We start from the raw sequence: 14,356 nt of genomic DNA, 5'->3' as shown, positions 1-14,356 counted from the left end.
ATATGAAAACGAGAGGCCTAGTGCATGAAATTCATGCATGGGGGGCAGTGTGTGTCCCTCAGCCTGGCCTATACCCTCTCCAATCTGGGACCCCTCGGGGGATGTCCAACTGCCAGTTTCCGGCAGTTGGAAATCCCTCTTACAATCCGGGACTACTGGCTCCTAACCACTCACCTGCCTGCCAGCCTGATCGCCCCCTAACCATTCCCCTGCCGGCCTGATTGACGCCTACCTACTCCCCTGCTGGCCTGATCACCCCCAATTGCCCTCCCCTGCTGCGACCCACCTCCTCAGCCTGGACCGGCCTCCTCTGCACCGTGCAGAGCCGGGGGACCCCCAGGCCTCACTGTGTGTAGTGGCCACTAAGCCCCACCTCCGCTGTGCACGTGGCCATCTTGTGGTGACCATCTTGTGACGACGTCGTGCAAGGGCATCGCTCAAGGGCGTGACGCCACCTAGGCTATTATTATATTGGATTATCTAAACCCAGGTTCTTCATTGATATTCCTTAGAGCAGTTGATTATGAAACATCTAACTAATGCTGATTTTGGTATCCTGTCCACAACTTAGATTATTTTCAATATTTGGAATTGTGGTAGTTCTATTAGACTTTGCTATTAAAAAATGTAAGCTTTGGCTAAAATAATAAATCCACGAGTATAAATTATGCAAAACACAATCATAGGAGACTATGGACACTTAAAATATATATAGTCTTTGCTCCCAAAAAGTTGCCATTTAATTGTGGAGGTTAGATACACACTCATCCATTTTAGTCAAACAGTTCTTGAGCATTCAAGGAATACACATTAAGTGGACTTTGTGCCAGAGAATGTGCACATTGCTGCAATAAAAAGACTCAATATTGTGAGCTGACAATTTAGTTGGGGAGGCAAACATTTAAATACTATCACAGCCCTGTATCAGTGGTATAGCTAGAAGAGTATACCACTGCTCCTCAAAAAGCAAGCAGAAGAGACAGAGCCCCCAAAGGATTACTAATGAAGATGCCATATTGCACAAAATCAAGAGAAATGTCCTCAGATAGAGTAACCAACAATGTCAGACATTCTGTGACATTTAAGAGAACCAAGAGTGGGAAGAGACCAGGGCCAGAGACCAATTAGGAATCCCTGGGTGACTCTGAAGTGAGCAGAAGAGTAAGCTGGGTTGTAAGAAATTAAGGATGGAGTAAGAGACAAGAAATGAAGGCAGCAAGTCCAGAATATTCACCTCAGTGGTTTAGCCATAAAAGGGAAAATCATGGTTGGGTGTAGAATCTGCTTTTGCTGAAACATCATGGGCAATTTTATTACAGTTTATGTTAAATGGTAATTTATATAACTTGGTTTAGAAGCCATAGTGCATTCTGCAAGCTTAAAGTAAGATCATCAATCAACCAAAGAAGGACTGCTGTGAGGCAATCTGTTTTAATTTTTTAGGTTTGAAATTTCTCTTAGACCAAATTAACAAAAGCTCATCACTTTGACATATCTCTCTTGTCATTAATCCTTGGTAAGGGGTTAATAACTAATCAATGGAAGAATGGAACTCGATTGTAAATATAAAGGCAACTTTGATATTCAGAATGTGATGACTTAAAGAGAGCAATCCTTCACTTCGGCGCTGATCATTTTGTTAGAAGCTGCTCTGACATCTCAATCTTTTCCCAGCCTTCAATTTCTTGGGAACCTAGGGTTTTTATTTGTGTCATAAGAACAAAATCACATTAAAATCACCATCCATAGCATTATGGTTGGATATAGGGCTGGACAACACATGAATGCCCCATTCTCTACTTGCTGATTCTTTCTACCTATTGTTTTCTTTTTCCTTTCTTCATTTAATCATATCATTTCACATCTATAACAAGGGAATTGATACAAATAGAAAGAAAAATGCTATTTTATTTAATGTAACTGAAAGTTGACCAGAAGAAAATGTAGGAGGAAGTTTTCCCTCTATCATCAATTGTCCAAAAATATTACAGACTTCTGGATTTAATTTTTTCCCTTTAAGTTCAGCAGTTCTGGGTATACCTGGCTAGACAAAATATGCTGTTTCAAAATCCATGTTACTAACACTCTCTCCTCCCCTCTTAGATTCTCCTAAGTATTTTTACTCCTTTCATTTGGGAATAGCAATGGCCCAGATTCTCCAGTTGATTGGTTAGTCTACCAGGAGTGAAACACTTAATTAACCTAGCTCCCATCAGCTAACAACAATAATGAGTTTGCTTCAACCGAGAAACACCATGCACCACTTCAGACACTTCATTAAATCTGGAATTGCTACCCATTTATTGAGTTCTGAAAAAAGAATATTTTTAGAGTAAAAAAAAAAGTATTTTCAAATGTGTTATAACTTAAACCCATTTTTACCCGGGAGCACATGCATTTAAGATCACCAGTCACATAATAACTCCCTGGATTTACGCAGTGCCTTTCCACCAAAGAGGCTAAATGACTTAGTTGAGTGTGTTTTTCACTCTCTTTGCTAATTGAGTTCTGTGAGGAATAATGTCACTCAGATTGAAATTCCTTCTTTAAAATGCTGGTTTCTATTATTTTCTTTTTTAAAACGTGTGTTTTTCACTCTCTTTGCTAATTGAGTTCTGTGATGAATAATGTCACTCAGATTGAAATTCCTTCTTTAAGATGTTGGTTTCTATTATTTTCTATTTTTTATATTTTTTTTATTGATTTCAGAGAGGAAAGGAGAGGGAGAGATAGAAACAGTGATGAGAGAGAATCATTGATCAGCTGCCTCTTGCACACCCCCTACTGGGGATTGAGCCTACAACCCTGGCTTGTGCCCTGACTGAGAATCAAACCATGACCTCCTGTTTCCTAGCTCGATGCTCAACCACTGAGCCACACCAGCTGGGCTCTATTATTTTCTTTTTAAAATGCCTCTTTTTTTCTTCAAACATTGAGAAATGATCCATTTTCATAGCTTAATCACTTTTACAGAAACTGAGACAATCAGACACCTGCAAAATGGTCTACATTTAAATGTCTTATGGCTATATTCTTTAAATCTTTCCCCTAATAAGTCTGCCTAGGATAGAATGGGCATTCTTTTAAACAGGACACTTCAGAACACAAGCAATGAATTTAGCATTCAGCATAGTTCCTTTTTGGCTGAATAACTATATTGATTTCAGTGTAGAATTTTCTAAGTCATAGAATCTGATCTTTTTTTTTTTCCATTTAATTGTCAAACATAGAATTTTCTAAGTCATAGAATCTGATCTTTTTTTTTTATTTAATTGTCAAACATCTCATAGGCTTTTATTTCCTCAAGTTCAATAGCCCTCAAAAGTCATTGTGCCTATTAAATCAATAAGTTCAATAAATACTTATCATATATCAACTTTAAGAAACCTTATATTGGGCCATATGTTACATGAAATAAAATAATAAAAAAGGTATGCTTTTGTCCTCCCTGGTCATTTGTCTTAATGGTGAATAAGACAGAACAAACTTTTTGAGACACATACCCTTACAGAAGTACAAAGTCCTCCCAGAATTTGAAGGAGAGATTATTTATTTGTAGACAATAGCATTAAAAAACTCTATAAAACAGTAGATAGACTCAGCAGGGGTCCAAGAATTATATTTTGTTTTATAGAGTTATTGGGAAGTTCTTTCAACAAAAGAGAACATCAGTTAAAAAGCCTGAGAGGCAGGTCAGGGTCATTTATTTGGGGATCTACAGGTCATCCAGATGTATCCAGACGCATCAAAAACAGCCAGAAGAGACTCACAGTTTTAGCATCAAATATTTTCATTTGAAAGGTGAGAAAAATAAGGCATAAAGAGATGAACTGACTAAACTAAAGTCTCAAAGCTTTTTAGTGGTTGAGCTAAGATGAAAGCCACCTCTTGTGACATCAGCCTCTGTCCTAACCTCCTACATCATATTAGTCAGAATATAGGGTAAACATGGGAGGGGGAGATATGTACAATAGATACCCTACTTATAGCTAATATTTAATTATAGGTGTAAAAGTGTGGGAGACACATGATATTAAATACAAAGCAGAAATTGAATTTTCTGTTGGAGGTATTCAATAGGAGGAAAAGAAATCTGTCCTACTATATTTCATGTATGCAAAATTAAACTGAGGGAATCTTGATTTAAAAAATAGACTGCTATAACTTTATTTCTGAATTGAAAATGCTTCTGCATTTTATAAACCTGAAATAGAGAGGCTTCTTCTTAATGGAGAGAATTGCTGATTAAATTGCTGACAAGCAATTGCACTTACAGATTCAGCAGCCAGAGAATGTAAACACAAGGGATAAACACGTCTGCCCGCATCAATCAAAGGCAGCTGCAGTCTCCCCCCAGAAAGGTGAGCAATTATTTATGAAATTATGTCTTCTTCAGTGATTCTATATTTCAATCCTGGGAGGAACTGAATGGGGGGAAACAGACAATGTCATGGTCCCAATTAACCAAGGAGTCAGATGTATTTTCAAAATCAAGTGATTTTGCACATACTCTAGTTAACCCCACCATCCTGAAATGAATTTATTTAGCTTTAAAAATATTAATATTTAAATAGGCCAGGGTGTTTTTGCAGAACTGTTTGTGTTGTGTGTGGGTTGTTTTTTTTTTAAATTTTAAGGGTAAGTGCTTGATTCTATCAACTACACATGAACACAAATCTGAGAAAAGAGGCAATACTCAAAAGCATTTTGCATGGGGCTTCTTTTGAAGTTTTTGGCTCCATTTTCCTTCTGAGTGCTGGAAGGAGCCTTGAGGGAGGCAACCAGCAAACATAAGGAGAGGGCCTGACAAAGGGGATGTTTAACAGGGCCTATAGGCCTGGGTCTTGTCAGGCCTTCTGGAATCCTCCCCCTCATGATATCCTCTGAGGTATCTTCAGGGGTTCTGGGTGTAGCTCAAGTCCCAAATGCCTGTAAAGAATCCCAGCACTCCAGAGGTTCAAGATCCTGCCCCCATCTCTGACCATGTAGCTCCAAGTTGCCATACACATAGAAGTTCTGCCTAAAGTCAACATGCTTGTCGGTGGCAGTCACAGGCTGAGGGCTCACCCACTGTCCAGAGCCAATGAGAAATCTCGAGTTGTGAGCTCTATTCTCCACCTTTCTCTTTGGTTTCTCTGTACAGTTGGCTCTCTGTGTCCATGGATCCCCCATCCACATATTCAAAAGAATATGGTGCTCATGTTTACTACGTATTTAGGTCTACAATGGCTGTGTCTGTGCTAAACATGTACAGCCTTTTTTTTCTTGTCATTATTCCCTAAAAATTACAGTATAGCAACTATTTACATAGCATTTACATTGCACAGGGTCCGGCAAAAGTAGGTTTACAGTTGTGAGTAGCAAAACATAAAGTGTATTCTTGTGTTATTATTTACTAATTATTATATTATTTTCCATAGAAACAACTGTAAATGTATTTTTGCCCTACCATGTATTTGGAGACTATTTAAAGTATGAGGGAGGGTGTTCATAGGTTATATGTAACTTCTACACCATTACTATACAAGAGACTTGAGTTTCCTTTTGGTATCTGAGGGAGGTCCCTCCAAGATATTGAGGGAGAACTATACCTGCTTTTCCCTACCCACTCTTTGTCAGCCCTTAGTTTCACAGGAATGAAAAGGAGGATAGATAAATTCCTAAATTATTTTGTTTGCTGATTTTATTTTAAAAGGATATTTTAAATAAGCTAAACAAAATGTGTAGGTTCTCCTAAAATAAAATAGCATTCACTCTGTGTTTCCCAGGACAGATCAGTTCTTGGAAAGTTGCTATTTCTTAAATGAGAGAATTTTTTAAAGGCTGAAAAATGAAACTTAACAGTAGAAAACTCTGTATCTCCATTAATGTGAACTATTGTTGAGTATGAGGAAGCTCTTTGACAATGCCAGCCCACTATTTTTACTTTTTATTCATAACAATACTAGATGAATGGGCCTACATCATTTCCTTAGCTCCATTCATGACCTAGGTGTTCTAAAAATCCTAATACAAAGATATATAAAATAAAACCATGCAAAAGAAAGATAAAAATTATAGGTAGAGCCCTGGCTGGTGTAGCTTAGTTTCTTGTAGCATTGTCCTACACACCAAAAGGTTGCAGGTTTGTTTCCTAGTCAGGCACATACCCAGGTTGTGGGTTTGATCCCCAGTCAGGGCTCATACGGGAGGCAATTGATGGATGTTTCTCTATCTCTCCATCTAACTTCCTCTCTCTCTAAAATAAATAATAACATGTCATCAGGTGAAGATTAAAAAATAATAGGTAGAAAATTATCATTTGAGCCTCCAAATTCAATTTAAATCATATTTGTACTTCACCTACTTTTCATGTATACACAAACAATTCACAGCAATAAAATGCAAGTTAATCACTTCTTACATGCCTCATATCCTTCATCTCTTTGCACAAATTTAAAAAATATTAATAAACAATTCAAATCAGAATTATTATAATTAGCGAGACTATCAAATGTCCTCCCATATAGTTAAACAACATTACAATGTCCTATCAACTTGGAAAAAATGCTTCTGAGAACAATTAATGTGAAGACTGTATGTAGAAAATTATAAAGTGAAATGAACTTGATTTATAATCTCCCCACATTGTCTCATTTTATCTCTTCCTTTTGCCCTATACCCATTAAGAATTGTAAGCTTTTAAGATATGAAATTATTAAATTAGCTTTGTCTTTCACAGTTTATTAAAAATAAGAGTTGAAGCCACAAATTTTATTTGACATAGATTTTTAAAAATTAAAAAAGGAGTAAATGTGCTTTAAATTGGATACTAGAAAATTATCAAAATTGACATTTCCAGTAAAGCCAGAGAGCTATAGAGAATAGACATACCAGTCTAACTCTTATTCCTGAAATGTAAAAAAAAAAAAATACCACTTGAGACTCAGGAGTCATGAATATTATGCTGCTTCATATCATTTATTCCGTCCCTATGGTATTAGTAGGCGTCTACAAATCCTATCTGGCAAAGGTGAAGAGGAGAGTTGTATCACTGGGCATGCTGCAACAGTAATTATAGGTTAACTCTCAATTATCATCAATTTTGGATCTACTTTTTGGGTTACAGAGGGAATCTGAGAGCCCCTATGATTTTGTTAGCATCTGATAGTGTCTTTCTTTTATCTTCCAGAGTCAAAAGTAAATATCATTAGATTTTACACTTGTGTTATCAGCATTTTTCCTCCCTTCCATTTATGTAAAATTGAAGTTAAAAATAACTCAGGGCATGCCCTTTCTCTGAAGAACCCACCCATACATGGTTAATAGCACATGGGAAGAAATTCAATCCTCGAATCCCTAAAAGCTATAAAGGGCCTGGATCATTTTTCCACGTGCAAGCTTTGTTTTAGAAGCATACAAAGCTCATTTTGGAGTCAACTGGAGAAGTCTGTGACATACAACACACAGACTGAGTCTAACAGATGGATTTTTCTTGAAATAACTCCATTATTAATCACTTCTTTTACATATACTTTTTCTAGCTAATTGGTGTAGCTGCCAGCTGGAGTTATGAAGAATCTTGCAAAGAAGCTGGTAGGTAAGGAGAAGATTCAATAATTTCACCAATTTTAGGATGAAACTTCTATTAATGTCACTATTACATATTTGAAAGTAAAACTGTTTTCTTTATTTTTTCTCTCCACCTTATTCCAAAAACCTTACCTGATCTGTGTTTAAACCAAGTTAATCATCTATAAGAAACTTTAATAAATATAGATCATGGTTTCCCAAACCTGACACTATTGACTATTGTCCTTGTGGACCAGATAACTGTATGTGCCGTGGTGTGTGAGTGTGTGTGTGTGTGTGTGTGTGTGTGTGTGTGTGTGTGTGTGTGTGTGTGTGTGGTTCTCCTGTCCACTGTAGGCCATTAAGCAGCATACCTGGCTTCTACCCACAGGATTTCAGTAGCATCCCCAGTTCTGACAACCAAAAAAGTTCTCCAGACATTGCCAAATGGCCCTGGGGGCAAAACTGCCCCAGCTGAGAACCACTCTTCTAGAAATAGGTTGTTCCTAATTTTTAATTCAATTTTTAAAATAATTTTTAAAATGATTGGTTGTACACATGTAATTGTGTATCTAATACCAGACATGTCTAACATAATACGAATTGTTGCCTTTAGTCAGGTAAATGAAATGGGTTTTGGGGGAGGGGGCAGGGGATTATTTAAACTGCTAACACTTTCATAAATCTCTCTGGGTAAAGAAAAAAATAGACAAAATAAGTGGTTTATAAGTACCAAGGAATATTAATTATCTAAGGAGTATCATCATCATCTTCATCATCAACATTATTAAGGATTTCTTTTTCTTTAAGGAAGGTCCTCAGTCTACATGAATAGATAAATAACAAAATCCTGTGCTGGGATCATTTGAGGTATAAATGGTAAATTATCAACATAGTCGCCTAAGGCATTTTTAAATTCAGGAAAGCAGTGCAATTTAATGAAATGGACGTTGAGAAAACTGTGTCTGTTTTGACTTTACTCTGAACTTATGGAGTAATTTCAGGTTCACAAAAGGATTAGACATTCAGACACAGACATTTCCGGGTCTTTGAAATTCAGTGATAAATATAATGTTCCCTACCTATTTACCCCTTAGTGATTTTTCCCTGGTTTATATATGCATGGATCCAGGAAGAGAACCAGAGGAATAAGGTGCTAATTAGCCTGCCTTTAAAAGGGAAACAACCCGTAGTGGTTCTCAACCTTCCTAATGCCATGACCCTTTAATACAGTTCCTCATGTTGTGGTGACCCCCAATTTCATTGTTACAAATTGAACATAAAGCATAGTGATTAATCACAAAAACAATATGTAATTATATATGTTTTTCCCCTGGTCTTAGGCGACCCCTGTGAAAGGGTCGTTTGACCCCCAAAGAGGTCGCGACCCACAGGTTGAGAACCGCTGGTTTAGAGTGAAGGTCAGACTATAACTACATAAAGTATGCAGACAGAATCATTCATTATGTTAAAAAAGTGCTAAGTTCCATCCGAACTGCTATCTTTCCAGCAAATGTTTGCTAACACAGATTAGCTCAAGCAGGCTTTTAAAATAGGATAAATTTAACATTTATCAATTCCATGTTTGAATGTATAACTTCTCCCTCCATCTCAAGATAGCTACCTAAACATTTCAGTGTCTGTTTTCTTTAGACTTTCCAGAGCCACTGTAAGAATTAAGACTTTCCATTTCATTTAAAAAAAAAATCATTCTTCATCTTAAATGAATAGGTTATATTGTGCAGATTTTCCCTTTGGGTTCTAGAGCACACTATTTTCTGTCCCACCAACACGTTTTGAGATTTCAACTAAAAGGACTGGCGAGCAGGTACTACCTCTGTGCGTGATGTGTGCATAAGAGCTTCGTGTAATTTTAAGTCACACACAGACCCTTAGACTAGCACCGGATCTGCACAACTTACTCTCTGCGGGTTCCTTCGACTTGCGGCCGCTGGACGACTTCCTCAGCAGGCTTCGCCCGGAGGTAAAGAGGCTGGTTAGTTCTTCCAAAGGACTCGTGGGCGTCCTGGAGCGGGAGCCGCTGGGAGCCGCCCCGTAGGTGCTGACCGAGGCGTTGACCATCTTGCTCCCATCCTGCGACACTGGCCTGGGGGTCGAATGAGGCACTGATGGAGAGCTCCTGGAGAGGCTGCCAGAATGCAGGGCGTCGTAGGGGGGAGGCCTTTTGAGGCTGAGGGGGGTGAGGGACCTCCCCATGCTCACAGGGGACGGGGAGGCCGAGTGACTTTTCGGGTAGCCGTGGGGGGACTGCGTTCTGTACAAAGTGGACGGCGGGGGAGGGGACGAGGAGAGCACGGCGGCGGTGGCAGCAGCAGGTCCCAGGGCCCCGCTCTGGTCCTTGTCCAGTTTAGGGTGGCTGGAGGCGTGGGGGGGCAGCGAGGATGGAGACGCTCCGGCCTGTTTCATGTAAGACACGTTTTCCAGCACCGGGAGCTTGGTGACCTCCAGCGGGGTGAGCGGAGACTCGTCAGAATTGGGGGAGCACTGCACGGGGGCAGGTGGGAACACCAGCAGGGGGGGTCTATGGGAAAGCAGGTTGGGGAAGGGCGGGGGGATGTCACAAAGCAAACCCTTTGGAGTGCATGGCACTGAGGACTTGGCGAAGTCCAAGTCAGGCACGGTGGGAGTAGCACACTGCGAAGAACAACTGTGATGGTCAAGGTCACATCTGGAGTCTGGGCCCAAGTCGTCAAAAATGGGGTATTTCATTTCCTCGTAGACAGCCTCGCTCTGGTCGTCATCCTCTTTCCTGAAGTCTCGGAGGATGTTCCCCACCATCTCGATGTACACGGGCTCCTCGTCCTCGGGGTCCCCCGCGGGGCTGCTCATCTGGGAGAGGGAGGCGTCCCGCGTGAGCGAGGTCCTCCGGGGCGCGTGCTTTTTCATGTACGTTTCATCAAAAGACGTGCTGAGCTGGGTGTTCGGGTTCCGTTTCGGTTTTGGAGGAGGAATCTTCTTGGAATACTCGTCACTGTTGGGTCTCGGTTTGGCTGAAACTAAAAAAAAAGGGGGGGGGGAATAAAATCCATGAATACAACGGCAAAGTTTTCAAAAGTAATTTGCACTCGCGCTTACTATTACACACTTGGGATGGGAGGGGTAGTCTTCTTCATTCCTAGCTTGAGGCTTAGCTGATGTGGCTCACGGGTTGAGCCTTGACCTATGAACCAGGAGGTCACGGTTCGATTCCCAGTCAAGGCACATACACTGGGTTGCGGGCTCCATCCCCAGTAGGGGGGGTGTAGAAGGCAGCTCATCATTGATATTTCTATCTCTCTCTCCCTCTCCTTTCTTCTCTGAAATCAATAAAAAATATATATCTTTTTAAAAAGTCAAGCAAAAGTCCAATATATCCCACAGTTAGGAAAAAAAAAAACTGGTAATGGAATAATCGTAATATTTATCTTCAAACTCATGTTAATAATCCTGCACTGCTAAATGCATTGTAACCAGGACTACTTGTCCCTCTGTCTCAGAATTTCTAAATAGAAACCTTCAGAGGGAACACTTGGATAAAAACAATCACAAATGTCATAAAAATTCATCTTGAAGAATTAAGGGAGAAACTCAAGGGGAAAAAAATGGAGTTTCTGTTAGCACAAATACTCAAAAAATATTATGGGGACTGAGTCTTTTTAATGATGTGGCTATTGCACATAATCACATCTTGCTTTCATTTAGGATAAAAATGTTCCAGCATGCTAGACTTAATCTCTGCCTTGGTTCAGACAAATAACTTCTATAGAGATGGGTCTGATACTTTAGGGGAAATTGATGTGAAAACCTTATGAGTCTAGACAAGTTAATCTCCAAATCTTCAGGTATTGTTGATTATGGTGTATTTGTCTGTGCTTGTTCATAAGACTTCTTATGATATCCCAAATGCTATCTTGGAATGAATTTATTAGATATGTCCGGACACATAAAAACCCCATCAAGAGTTTTGCCAGAGAATAATCCAGAGGAGACATGTAAGTTTCAGGAATAATTTTTGGAAGTTCACAGATATGGGGACCAGTGCATCCCACAGCCTGCTGGAATCCCCTACACCGCCCCCCCCCTTGTCTTTGTGATGGAACATAAACTTCTGACACCATACAGTGGGGTGGAACGGGCTGGCTGAACACGTCTGTGACTGAAATTAATTGTTTAGCACACAGGGAAGGTACTGGAGTCTTGTAATCATCTCATTATCTCATTGTGTTGATATATGATTACAGTGATTATCATTATTATGCAATGTAGCAGAATGTAGTTGTTTGTGGTAAATGGTAGCATATAATGTAAGGTGACAGTAGAGTTTCTAAGTGTAAAACTGTAAGAAAATAACAGGCTTCTTTCTCTATAATTGCAGCCTTAAGGGGGGAAGGTCTCAAGGCACAAATCAGGAAACACCTGAAATCGCCTTTGTTTTTATCGACTAGCATGCTTAAGACATGGGAACTTTTCTAAAACTTACTGAAGGAGAAGCAAGCAGCTGCTTTTCACATCAGTCATGTCTTCAGATAAAAGGAACCAATCAAATATTCTAAAAGTGTATATGTCTCTCACTTTTCTAGAACATACCTGCTTTCAAATATTCTGTTCCATTGTGTCCATGATGTTTATTTTACTGACTACAACCAAAAAATTTTTGAACTGAAGGTTCTTAATGTGTCTAGACATTTTCTTTAACTCATAGTAGAAAAAAAAAACAAAACTAGATGACATTTTCCAGGGGGTATAGCAGTGGAGTCTTTTGGTGCCAAAAGGGAAAAACCTAGAGACATAATTGGGTGAAAAATACTCAAATAATTCTTTAGGAGGGTCATACTGGTCTAAATTATTATTTTTGGAAATCATTGTATATTTTAATTTTCACAATTGAAATAAGTCATCAGATTATGTACAAAAATCTGAACCCACAAGTAAAGTTATACATCTTTGAGCAGGGTTGTCTTAGTTCTGGAAGGACTTTGAAAGAATCAGGACTGAGAAGAACAAATGCCCACCCAGTCTATTCTTCTGAAGCTTGTTTCCTGCTCTTTTCTACCTCTTACCCTAAACTGAGTAATTTGTGCTCTGGAAAAATATTTGCCTTTGACTACTGGGTTCCAGAGATTGAAAAGTTTGGGATTGGGGGAAACCACAGAGGAAGGGAGTCTGAATAGTGAGGTGCTTTATGAATGGAGGTGTCCATGTGATGGATAACTTCATTACATGGGAATAATTAAACTTAGAATAACATTTTCATTTATCTCCCTCCTAAATTACAATTCACTTTTGTTTTCTTTGACCCTTCACTAAACTCAGACATTCCAACTTAGATGTGAGTAGTTGCATGGAGAGAAATAAGGGGACAGACAGAATTTAAATATCTACTGACCCCAAGCCTAGGTAACAGAACTACATTAGGGGGAGGTCATAGTCCAGAGTCCCAGGCAGTGAGGGGGTCAATGGTAGAGCTAGGAATCACATGATACTCAGGAAAACAGCCTCCTCATAAATAACCCTACATAGACTAGAAGGTGGCCTTTGGAATGAGCAAGACCAATGCTTGGGTTACATTCAAAATGTCAGCAATTTACATTCACTTTTTTTGCCAAAAGAAACAGAAAAAATGAAGTAAAGACCCTTCTTACTTATAAAATGATTGAAAAAATAGAAGGTTCTTTTCTAGAACACAATGTAGTTAGAATTAAGGTAGAACAATTATTCATTAGAAAGGAATTTAGAGAATACATTTGTACTGTGAGGATAATGTCAATGCCCAACCAAGTACAGATATTATCTGACTAAGGGGAATAAAATATAATATGTAACTCTGAGATAATCAAAACTGACAATTGCTATGGATTGAATTGTGTTCCCCCAAATTCATGTTGAAGTCCTAGTGTGGGGAGCCGCTATAGGGTTAAGCCTCGGACTGACCTGTTGGCAAAGTCACAAACAAGTCCCAGCTTAGAGGGCACTGTCCTCTTAGCATATTTAGGCTTGACCTTATGACGCTCCCTAGATCTTACCTGGGAAACTAATGGGCTGAGGGAAGTGCAACAAGAACAAAAACAAGTGAAACTCACAAGAACAGTGAAACTTTGGTAACCACTACCTTGTTTACCTCTGACTATAAAAATAAAGGCTCAGTTTGCCTCGGGATATTTCTCTGTGGCCTCAGCCAGGCACAGGAAGATCCATGGAGACTAGAGAGAGCTGGAGAGTTCTGAACACTGTCTCCATGTAAAAGATTCTTCGCTGACTCTGTCCACACCTTTGGGAACCCCTGGACCACTGGGGCTGGACCCCAGCATCCTAGCTCCCAATGTTATGGTTCTTGGGGATGGAGTATGTGGGGGATAATTAGATTTAGATAGGATCATAAGGGTTCAGCTCTCATAATGGATGGGATTAGAGCCCTTATGAGAAGAGACACCAAAGAGTTTGCTTGCTCTCTCATTCTCTCACCATGTGAGGAAATAGCAAAGAGACAGCCATCTACAAGCCAGGAAGAGAGTTCTCACCACAAACCAATCATGTCGTCACCTTGATCTTAGACTTCTGGCCTCAAAAACTGAGAAAATAAATCTCTGTTGTTTAAGCCACCCAGTCTTTGGTAGTTTATTAAGGAAGCTCAAGTTGACTTAAATAGCTGTGTATTTATTGAGCCTTCCGTAAAGACCCTATAAAGCTGAGTGAGTGCCGAGCAATCATTTTAATTTCTTCCTCTGGAATTGGAGTACTTTAACTAGCTTTGTTATTTTAAAAATTAATACAACTCTCTCCGGGTCTTTACATTAAATTTCTCCCT

At 39.4% G+C, this 14,356-nt stretch overlaps 1 protein-coding gene across 4 annotated transcripts in view; it reads right to left on the bottom strand.

The window, feature by feature from the left end:
• Positions 1 to 14,356, bottom strand: part of NYAP2 (neuronal tyrosine-phosphorylated phosphoinositide-3-kinase adaptor 2) — a 216,146-nt gene that overhangs the window by 66,963 nt on the left and 134,827 nt on the right. For all 4 annotated transcript variants that reach the window (XM_014531148.1, XM_014531149.1, XM_005883498.2 and 1 more), the window contains one exon: positions 9,474 to 10,568. In XM_014531148.1, the coding sequence (XP_014386634.1) occupies positions 9,474 to 10,568 (1,095 nt within the window). The remainder of the gene's footprint in view (positions 1 to 9,473; positions 10,569 to 14,356) is intronic.

This window comes from Myotis brandtii, unplaced genomic scaffold (genome assembly GCF_000412655.1).
Source record: "Myotis brandtii unplaced genomic scaffold, ASM41265v1 scaffold79, whole genome shotgun sequence".
NCBI lineage: Eukaryota > Metazoa > Chordata > Mammalia > Chiroptera > Vespertilionidae > Myotis > Myotis brandtii.
This window is presented reverse-complemented; position numbering and strand designations above follow the sequence as displayed.